Source organism: Micropterus salmoides, unplaced genomic scaffold, assembly GCF_014851395.1.
Source record: "Micropterus salmoides isolate LMB-PRFRI ecotype aquatic unplaced genomic scaffold, ASM1485139v1 Ms_hic_scaffold_20, whole genome shotgun sequence".
Classification (NCBI taxonomy): Eukaryota; Metazoa; Chordata; class Actinopteri; order Centrarchiformes; family Centrarchidae; genus Micropterus; species Micropterus salmoides.
In genome coordinates, this window is record NW_024041151.1 from 23103548 (window position 1) to 23114417 (window position 10870).

The 10870-nt window shown below is 40.1% G+C and overlaps 1 protein-coding gene across 1 annotated transcript in view; it reads left to right on the plus strand.

Moving 5' to 3' along the window:
- Positions 1-6848, plus strand: part of musk (muscle, skeletal, receptor tyrosine kinase) — a 31724-nt gene extending 24876 nt beyond the window's left edge. The window contains exons 16-17 of the mRNA XM_038734706.1: positions 110-258; positions 4340-6848. Coding sequence (XP_038590634.1) covers positions 110-258; positions 4340-5040 — 850 coding nt within the window. The 3' untranslated portion in view covers positions 5041-6848. The remainder of the gene's footprint in view (positions 1-109; positions 259-4339) is intronic.
- The last annotated feature ends 4022 nt before the right edge of the window (positions 6849-10870 follow it).

Genomic DNA, 10870 nt, shown 5'->3' on the forward strand with positions numbered 1-10870 from the left:
TACTGGTTGCACCTTCATGTTTAAGCCAGTGTAAATGCATTACTGAAAAAACAAAGCTGCATGTTCATCGTCTGTGCTTGAATATTTTTGTAATGTTTGTTTGTTGCAGAGCACCAGGCCTGCTGCCGATGGAGTCTTTCACGATGGTGGCTGTGAAGATGCTGAAGGAGGAAGCCTCAGCTGACATGCAGAATGACTTCCAGAGAGAGGCAGCACTCATGGCTCAATTTGACCATCCAAACATCGTACGGCTCCTAGGTGAGTGGGTTTGCATGTTTGTGTGTGTGTGTGTGTGTGAAAATGCAGAAACCAGATTTCCAAAGAGGCTGCACTCACAAGTTTGAAAATTGAAAAAAAAGGTAGTGTGGTGGTAGAAAGAAGTGACCTTACCAGACCTCAGTAGCTCACTCCTCATCTCTACTAGCATAATACACCCAAATCTCCGACCCAACTGTTAACGGTCAAGTTGCATTGAGGGTAATGTAGGTACCAGGTTTTGACAAGGAAGAAAGACGCATGGAATAAAAAAGATGATATCTGTGCTTCACTTCTGAAGGAGAGACTTGCTCTTTTTATAATCATCTTTCCTCAAACAGCATTTTGCATAGTCAAAGTCCACTGTTTTGGCTCACATCTTCACCAGTGGTCATGTTGACTGCACTTCATTTAGTAATCAAGCCATAATCTGTTAATCTGTATTGCTGCTCTTCTTTACTTTTTACATGCCCATACCATGATCTTGTCTTGTGGTAAGCATGTATAAAAGCTGACAAAAGTGACAAAAGTTTGACCTGAAGGACGAGAAAAGATTCTAAAAATCCTCTTCTTTGCTAGTTGCTTCTCAGTGGTTCATACATGCAAATGAAAGAAAAAAAAAAAACTAATCATTTCCAAATAAAGGGGAACTGCACACAAAACCCTGTTTGTACATTTCTTCCTTAGGGATGTTTTGTGTGGAAATGCAGGTCCTAGTTTCCACTCACATGCTGTAATTCTACTGAATGAAGTCATGTCCTCAGATCTTTTTTGCTGTAGTACTATAAAACCGTTAGAAATACAGATAGGACTGTTTGCCTGTAAACAAGTGCTGCCTGACAACCAATGTCTTTGTTGGCCTGAGTAAAACAAATGTCCTCTATTAAAGTTTATCCACTCTTATACAGCCTATCTAATCTAATGCAAACAGCTTGTATCCAAATATGCTGCCAGGAAGACATTTAGAGATACAACCCACTCTATGTGGCACTGTCAGTGAGTAAACAGGGTCATTGGTCATTGGCCAGTGCGGAGAGTTTGTTTACTTTGGTCCATTTTATGGCTCCACTGGTTGTGAAATATTTTTGAATCAACATTCACCACTGCAGAAAAAAAAAAAGATTTTCCAAAATGTCTATCAAACTTCAAGAGCATATATTTTCTGAGTGACATTCATTTTGGATGACTCATCTGGGGGGTGACACACTAATGCAGAAGTCTGTGCTGCTGCACCATGAAACCAGAGTTGATTAGATTATTTACTTAACCTCTAATTACCCTCTGCACTAATAATACACCGCAAATCATGTGTAAAAATACATGCATCATCCATAACATGCATGTGTGAAAATTAGACATGCCATGTGTCTGCATGTCATAGTGTCGCGTGTGCAGGATGGGGCCTCTGTTTTATGTATATTTAGCAATGGATGCAGCTACTGACCTTCTACTGAGGCTGCTACTGTTAAACTACAGTCGTGTTTGTGGACACGCGCACCCACACACACACACACACACACACACCCACACCACGGGGAACAGTGATCAGAGCTTGTTTTCTGCAGAACTGTCTCTCTGACCCACAGGGCATGAACTAAGTGAGCATGACCTCTGAGCCTCCTCTTCTCGCCTAAAGTTACATGTGAGCATGTTGTTGCTGTTGCAGTTCTTGTGCTGACTTGGATATCACATTTAAATGACAAATCAATACAGCTAAACCAAAGATAATGGCTTAATGGCTACACAGTGGAAATATTCTAGATGTCTTCTGCATCATTTTTACAGCCCTACTGAAAATTCAGCCTGACATACGTTCATAAGCCGTAAGCGGCCATCCATTCAAACATTTTATTTGTTTTCCCATGATAACGGGATGATCTTCTTGTGATCTTGAGATAACAAAATGATTGTTGAAAAGGATAATAAAAACTAAAAAGATCACCCAACATAGCGATCAAACACTTAACACTTACACTGAGAGACCTGTGCTCTACTGACTGAGCTAGCTAGGGACAATGAAAAATCCTTTAAAATTATTCTGAAAAAACGTGCTGACCCCTGCCTTAGACTATCATTTTGTCATCTTGAGATCACGAGAAAATTATCCTGTTACCATGGGAAAACAACATTCGTTATCTCGAGAAAATTTATCATGGGAAAACGGTGTAAATAAAATGTTTGAATGGATGGTGCTTAGGACTTCCATAAATATGTGTTATTTTGGGGAACTTTGCTTTGTTCTGTGGGTTTGAACAAAAAGTTTCAAAATAGTTTGAAATATCTGGGCTACTGGCGGGTCAGTGAGGTCAGTGAGGTTCCAATTGATGTTTCACACAGAAACAGAAGCAGTCAAGTGCACTAAATCAGAATTCTGATTGTGTAACCACATAAAGTGCACAAATCATGGGCTGAATTAGAAAGGACACTGACAAGTTTTGCAAGGTCTCAATCTAAAACTGGCTATAGAAAGAGAAACTGAAACTACTGTCTGATTCCAGTGAGGGTATTTCTTTTCTCGTTGGCAGACCTGGTGATTTGCTATGATTTTTTTCTTAAGAGCCATTAAGTACTCAAAATCTGGTTGTGGATGCCAGGTTACATGAATGGCACATCTACAACTGCTGCAGGGCAGTAGGGGCTCTGTACAGTCACCATGGTGTGTGCTTTTTTGTTTCAAGCAGCGCACATTGCAAAAAGCATTTACAGGAATGTAGATAAACAGGCAAACAGCCACTCTTTTACAGAGGTAAAGTAAATCGGTAGTAAATAAAGTAGAATGAATTTAGTGAGTGCAAACTTCTGCCCATGCTAAAATATTACACCTGAAGACATTCAAATTTTAAGGAAAATTGATTACTTGAGCAAACATCTTTATTGATTTTATCAACTCAAGTTATTGTCTATTGAGTCTTAGAAAGGATGTGTGCCCACGATATTTGATGGAAATGTATTCATTAATTCATTCAGGAATTAATTAATAGACGAATATGTTTAAACTAATCTATTAAAACAACTTCTTTCCACATCATGAGTGCAAACAAGTTCAGTTGTGGCAGCTGTGGAAGCCCTCGCTGCCAAATACACAACATTTTGAGTTTCCAGAATCCTAAATGAAGTTGTCACACACACAGGCTCAGAAGAAGGAACAAGGTTAATTTAGAAACACACCATGTTTAGATCACATGGCTACAAATTTGAGACTGTACATCCACTATGCGCAAGAGTTTATTTGTGAGCTGGTTCGGTCTGTGTTTATGTCTAGGTTGAATATTTATTTATTTGTTTTACAGTGAATTAACTCATTGTATGATACTGCAGCGTGGTTTAATGATGTCACCAATGTGTTTACATGGTTGCGTATTTGTATTTGTGCTCTCAAACCTCTGTGGTGGGAAAATGCACAACTCACTAGAGACCATCATGTGATGGGAGCACACCAGCCACGATGCCAAACTGTGTTTACCGTGCAATGGAACACATGGCATGAGAGAAGTGAGTCTGGAGAAACAGGAGGCAGATTTATTCACTATGCCTCACCATCCTCACAGGGTCAACTTTTAAACTATGTTAGTTTTCATAGAGTATGTGTTTGGCTGAAATATTCCCAGGTTTGAGAGAGAGGAATGTACTACATTAAACATGGTTAGTTGTGAATACATTTTTTAAGGATCTAAAAGAGGCTCGCAACCTAGGTGTTATTTTTTCCTTCAGAACTGTCCTTTGATGCTCTGGTGGTTAAAGTGGTGCAGTCCTGCTTTGCTCAGCTGTGACTTTGAACCAAGATCAGGTCATTCCTTTCCTCTGCAGACAAAGGTCATCCATGCTTTTATCTCTTCCAAACCGCAATGCACTTTATTCTGGTATCAGCTGGTGTAGCATCCCAAGACTGCTGCTGATACAAGACGCTGCTGCCAGGGTTTTAACTCGTACTACATCACGCTAATCTTTGCTGCCCTTAACTGAGTGTCTCCAAGAGCACATTTCACTATTATGACAAACACACATAGACTCGTGGCTTGTCACAAGCCTACATAATCTGTATGTCATAGATCATAAAAAAAGTTCTGTATGCTTTCTTCCCCAGGTGTGTGTGCAGTGGGTAAACCCATGTGTCTGATGTTCGAGTACATGGCCCATGGTGACCTCAACGAGTTCCTTCGTCGCAGATCTCCAACCCAATCCGTGCGCACCCTCAGCCATGCCAGCCTGTCGGGTCGCAGTTTTTCTTCTGAGCTGGAGGCGGGACTTCTATCCTGTGCTGAGCAGTTGTCCATTTCCAAGCAGATCGCTGCAGGAATGGCCTACCTCTCAGAGCGCAAGTTTGTCCATCGTGACCTTGCAACCCGGAACTGCCTAGTCGGGGAGGAAATGGTGGTGAAGATCGCAGATTTCGGCCTCTCCAGAAATATCTACTCTGCTGATTACTACAAAGCCAACGAGAATGATGCAATCCCCATTCGCTGGATGCCCCCAGAGTCTATTTTCTATAACCGCTACACTACTGAATCGGACGTGTGGGCCTATGGCGTGGTATTATGGGAGATTTTCTCCCATGGGATGCAGCCGTACTATGGTATGGGTCATGAGGAGGTTATTTACTATGTGAGGGATGGTCACATCCTCTCTTGTCCTGAGAACTGTCCTCTGGAGCTGTATAATCTGATGAGGCTTTGCTGGAGCACACACCCATCAGACAGGCCCAGCTTCAGTAGTATACATCGGATACTGGAGCGAATGCATCAGAACACACTGAGCATGAATGCTGACACCGAGGTCGACTGCTAACCTGGGACATTTTTGCAAAAAATATTTCTCTCTTTCTCTGTGCAAAAAGACACAGACTTATGTAGTGCTTTGGTGCCTGAAAACACACTTTAAATGAACCCTAACACTGAGCAAGAGCATTCATAGAATACTCAAACAGTATATTTCAGTAGATTTTTCTTTTCATAAGAACCACTCTGGTGCCCATACCAAATGTTTTTGTATCATAAACAAAACTTGCATTTTCTTACTTGTTTAGTTTTGCAATTGTTTTTAAAGAATGTTGTAGTGCTTTCGACCTAGCCCGCCACTCCTTGCTATTTACCAGCCCATATCCATCAGAAAGGTCTGCTTTATTTATGAAAGATGTTAAATGCATCTATGAAAAGACTCCCTGACCCCAGCGCCTAACCATGGTTGTGTTGGTTTGGTGGGGGTCAATTACTAAGGCCGAAACTTGGCAAAGGGGGTCCATTAAGAACCACAAATGATAAGAGGCTGTTTTCACGCAACCTATTGCAGGCCTAGGTATCACTATCATTAACAGCAGAAAGACCCCCTCTCAGATGAGGTGGTAAGATGTGTCTTACTTGCTGTACAAAGCTTATCCAGCTTTTGAGTCTGATGCTTATCTTAAATAAATCACGGCGATTCAGAGCAATTTGAATTAAAGTCAGTGTAAAGTGAATAAAGTTTATGATATTGCATCACCACGCTTCGATGGTGAATAGCATGCATGTCGGAATCTTTATTAAATTGAATCACCCTCACGAATGAATAGCCTAATTTTATGTGTGATCCATGATTATGATGATGATGATGATACAGATGGCAAAAATAGCACATTGTTAATATTTTACAAATCATGTTTTTAGGGGGGCTCATGGCTTCTTAAAAGGAGCCAAGCTCCCACTGGATCCCCTGTAGTTCACACCCTGCCCTTAGCCACTGTAAATACAGATGCACTCAAACATTATGCTTCATCCATTGCATGTAGAATTGTTGGATTTCTTTTTTTCCTTTTGAGCTGTCAAGCCGTTGCATATGGTCAGACTGCTAAACATTAGGGTTAGAAAGAGGATGAGCCACTCTTGTTATTGTCACCTCTAGCAAATTCCAGAGCAGCACACAATCACTTTATACCATTGCTGTTGATTGTTTTGTATAGACAAGTTGCTATTCCATTTTTGGGCATTCTCTTTTTGTTTCTTTTATTTGTCATTTTGTTGATCTTTGTCTTTTCATTTTTGTTATTTTTACTTTGTGACAGACACAGGGTTTGACATAGCAAGTAAATTATAGCAGCATTGGTCAAATTTGTTTTAAGTTAATTAATGAATTCTTCTAAATTGCATCATCATCGCACACAAGTCTCTCGCTCTGACACACACATTTGCTCAATTAGCTTTGCAGAAGCTTATTAAATAAATTAATTCCTCTGCCTTAAAATAGGCTCTTTAGTGAGTGAAGAATGGCCAAAGTGTCAAAAATATCCTCATTCTGAAAGACTAAATTTTTAATTGGTTCTCGCAAAGACTCTTTCTAAGAGATCAAACTCGCTCTCTGGTCTCATTTCAACTGTGTAAAATTGAATTAGGTGCATATTATTACACAGTTTCAGCCCAGTATTACCAACATCTCTTTGTCATAATCAATACCTTTCAAATGAATGACATTTTTTATTTCTTTTTAAATGTGGTGTGCTGTTATGTTTTTGTTATTTTGTTACATAACATAATGGTGCAGGTTTTGCCTTACTTACTTCCTTTTAAATATGATATTTCTTTGTATCGCTTGCAAATAAACAGAATAAACCCATTTGTATTTGAGATCTGGACAGAAAATGCCCATATTTCACATAAATAGTTTGCAATATCTTAATTTCTCCGGAGCAAAGAGTTTGAAAGATGGATAACTAGACGACCAAATCACCAACCTAGGTACTTAAATTTGCTGCACCACATAGAAAGTGCTTGGGGACGCAGTGACCCCACCTAGGCTGCTGTGTCTGATATGGCTTCATGGTGAGTAAGGAGCACATCCATAGACATACTTTACAATGTGGTTGCCGCAGTGTTACTATTCACCACAAGAGGGATTGGAGAGGTGAACTGTGAAAAACAGGTTTGCCATTCAGAGCTATGTGCATCATTTTTTACAGTGAATTTCTGTGTGCTTTGCACAACATCAGTTCTTTGTATATGTTTGTGAATGTTTCTGTGTTTGCTTCCTTGTGTGTGTATATGAGTTTTAAGGAGGACGTGTTCGTGTCTGTGTGTGTGTGTGTGTGTGTTTTGGGGATGCCCAATGTAAACTGTTTGAAGTAGGCAGAATGGAGTTGGCTTGGACTGGTCATCCTTCTTCTCTCTTGTCTCACTCCCACTTCCTGCTGTGTTCTTCCCTCTCCTCACACCTCCTACGGATTACTCTGTTTGCACCATTTTTAATCTAGTTTCATTCCTTCCTTTCTGGAGCTTGTAGACATTTGATTTGGATCCAATGCCAAGAAATATGAGGGCCACATTACCTGACCTCAATACCAATACAATACTTCATACAATCAATATGTCATAGTTTATGAAGTGAAAGCATTATTAATTTGCCATAGAACATGCAGTACAAAGTGTTATATGTACCTGACTAGCAGGGTTGGGGAGTAACGTAATGTACAAGTTTCCTGAAACAAACGTGTCGCAGATAATAAACAGGAGCCAGTAGCGCTGAACGTGCCTTCAAGCTGTCATGCAGACTCTGTGGACTGGTTCCAGGTCCCAGTGAGTGAACACGGCAGCTGGACCAGGGCCAAACACATTCTCCAAGACGGACAGAAGCCAGTTCGACCACTGGGAATACAGTACCCAGGTGGTTTTCTTGCCAGGTTTGGCAGTCAGTTTATAGGACCGCTAGCAGCACAGCTAACCGAGCTAACCAGCTACAGATGTATATAATGACAGATAAGGTAAGATACTAGTAGTAGCTATCCATCAAGATCTTATGTCCATCAAGAAGCTCTGGAAATCATCTTGGTACTGAATTCCCATTGGTCTTTGAGGTTGTGTCCGGTCCTGTTTACATTGTGTTCACTGGGAGGCTGCTGAGGACGTTTTTTTTGCCTGCTCGCCCGGCTCCGGTTCCCAATCTGGTGCCCCACCCCGACATCATTCCCTGCTGTACCTTCATAAGACCTGAGTAGGTGACTTACTGACTGAGCTACTGGTGAGAGATTATTTCCACACTCCTTCTCACAGGTTGATCACATGTGGCAGACTCAGATATTTTGCCAGGTTGAACTTAAACAGCTTACAACAGTCAAAATGTTGGTGATAAAATTCTGAGAAAAAAAATCACACATCATTCTGCTGGTTTTGTGTGTCTTGTCAATTATTTGGATTGCATTTGATCCAAAATTGAGCAACAAAAATGTTATGCATACTGCACAAATTACAGCAAGATATTGATTATCACTGCAGAGTCACTGTTTGACTGATCTAAAAACCCTTTGAACACTTGATATCAGCCATCTAGAGAATGTCCATGTTTATTTTTGGTAGCCAAGTTTGGTTACAATAGCTTAAGCCAATTTTGATTTAAGAGCATTTTTGTGAAATTGTACATAAAGATACAAAATTTCAAATTTATGGAAAACACAAATGATTGACGTATCAAAATTCGCCAATCAGTTAATATGACAGGCTCAGCTAGAAGCTCAAACCAACCAATTTTATCCACACTAAACACCCATCAAACACCAAGCATCTAAATAAGCCTATATCACAACAAAAATCTAATCCCTGAGTTCAGCTGCATAGCTCACATCACTGAAATCACCAACATTACAGACTAATTAGCTGGATAAAAGTAACAACAAATGAGCCAATATACATTTACAATCATAACCGCTGACTTACTTTTGCAGTTCTCGCCGTATCCAGTCCAAAAATAGCTAATTTGTTGACAAAAATAATCCCGGCCGCCATTTTGGATATTGTGCAATACCTGGGAGCTGTGTGCCTGCATTCTTTTTGCATTCTTCAGTCTTTTTCTGCAGAAAGGAGTCTTGCTTTTTCACACTCGTTTTTTTTTGCGTTTTAGTAGGCGACTCGTAGGAGGTACATCCAGGGTATCAAATGAAAGGTCGGCTTAAGCCGGATCAATTGATGCCCCCCATCACTGTGGGGTGTTCCGTTCTCACACTACACGCCTGTAAAGCACCGGGGTGATTTTGGTCATAGGAATGTTTATCATTATTCACTGTTTTTATCAATATTTCAATGTTATGTTATTTGGAACTTGGTTATATGGATATAAATAGTGTTTTAAAGATAACTCCCAATAAAAGTCAACATTGTATGATAACTGTTTCATCAAATTTGCAGTTACAATTGCATTCTAGGTGTACTTGCAGATATTCAGTTGCATTATAATCTTCCTTATGATGGTTTTGATGGTTTATTGCATTAAAATATAGTTTTCTTTTACCAGGCGAGGATTTATATTCCTTAGCGTTTTTCCTGGAAAAGGGTGCCTGTCCCCAACAGATCACTAATCACTCCATTCTTGTGCTACAGTCTTCCCTCATTTCACCCTGTCTTTTCTCATTACCTCCTCTCCTTGCTCCTTTTGAGTCATCTTCCTCTTTCTTTCCTCACTCTCCATCACCACTGTTTCCTGTCTTATCTGTAGATGCAGTCAGTTCCTTCTCCCTGTCTCCAGTAGCATTATCTTTCTTTGAAACATTTTAGTTAAAATATGTCGCACAGCCAGCTGCAGACACTAGGAAGTAAGACTCATTCACTGTGAATTAACCGATTTTTCCTTCTTCAAACAAATGATTTGACTGAATGGACTCTTCAAACTTCCTGCCAACTTGCAATAGAAGCTCTCGATGTTTGGAGACCAGAGATTTATACTGCCATTTATACTGTTTGGTCATGATAATCTTCTTTGGACTAGTACATCTTTGCAGCAGAGACAGCAAAAATAGTGTTTCAGAAATAGCTCCATGTGGCTCAATGTGTTCATTTTTTAAATGTTTCAACAGAAATGGAACATTCCTGGATGTCTTGGCATGTTAGCAGCTCAGCTTTTAATGTCTTGTTGACTTTTCCATGTATCATACATTTAGCTAGCAGCAGGAATGCTGATTCTGTCCATTCAAATCATTAGCTTTAACTTATCTGCCAAACATGCAGCAGGACATTTGACCAAGGGGACCTACTGGTCAGTCAGCAAGTCCTGCTGGTTGTTTAGGAGAGGGCATCAATTCTGTGTGGAACAGTTAAATTCTTCACAATCATCACATTTCCTACACTGGGAGCCAAGGAAAGTGTCTACATTGACTTTATGACGAAGATGTGACATACCCCTCACACTGCGACAGCACACAGGAACCTCCTGTGTGGCCACACTGGCTCTGATTGGCCCATTCAGGGAGCAACAGGAAGTAGGGAGACATATATCAGTCAACTGAAGGCTAGTACTCTAAAGCTGTGGAACAATAAACATAGCAGAGTGTACTATTAGTCTGTGCACACACACACACACACACACACACACAGAACATTCTTTCCTATAAAAACATTTAGCCACCGTTGCATGACTGCTGCTTAATTCATGTCACACACGACACACAGTGGCCCTAACCACTCTTACAGTAGCATTTAACATACACACATGTCACACTTGTTTAATGCAATCCTCCATGGAACATCTGCTTTATGTCACAGTTCACATTCTGCAATGTAAAGCTGTAAAGTTAATTAAACTTAATTAATTAATTTTTTTACTTTTTTAAATTTTATTTTACATTTGAGTCGTATCGCATATCATGAGGACTGAATGGCTCTTGTCT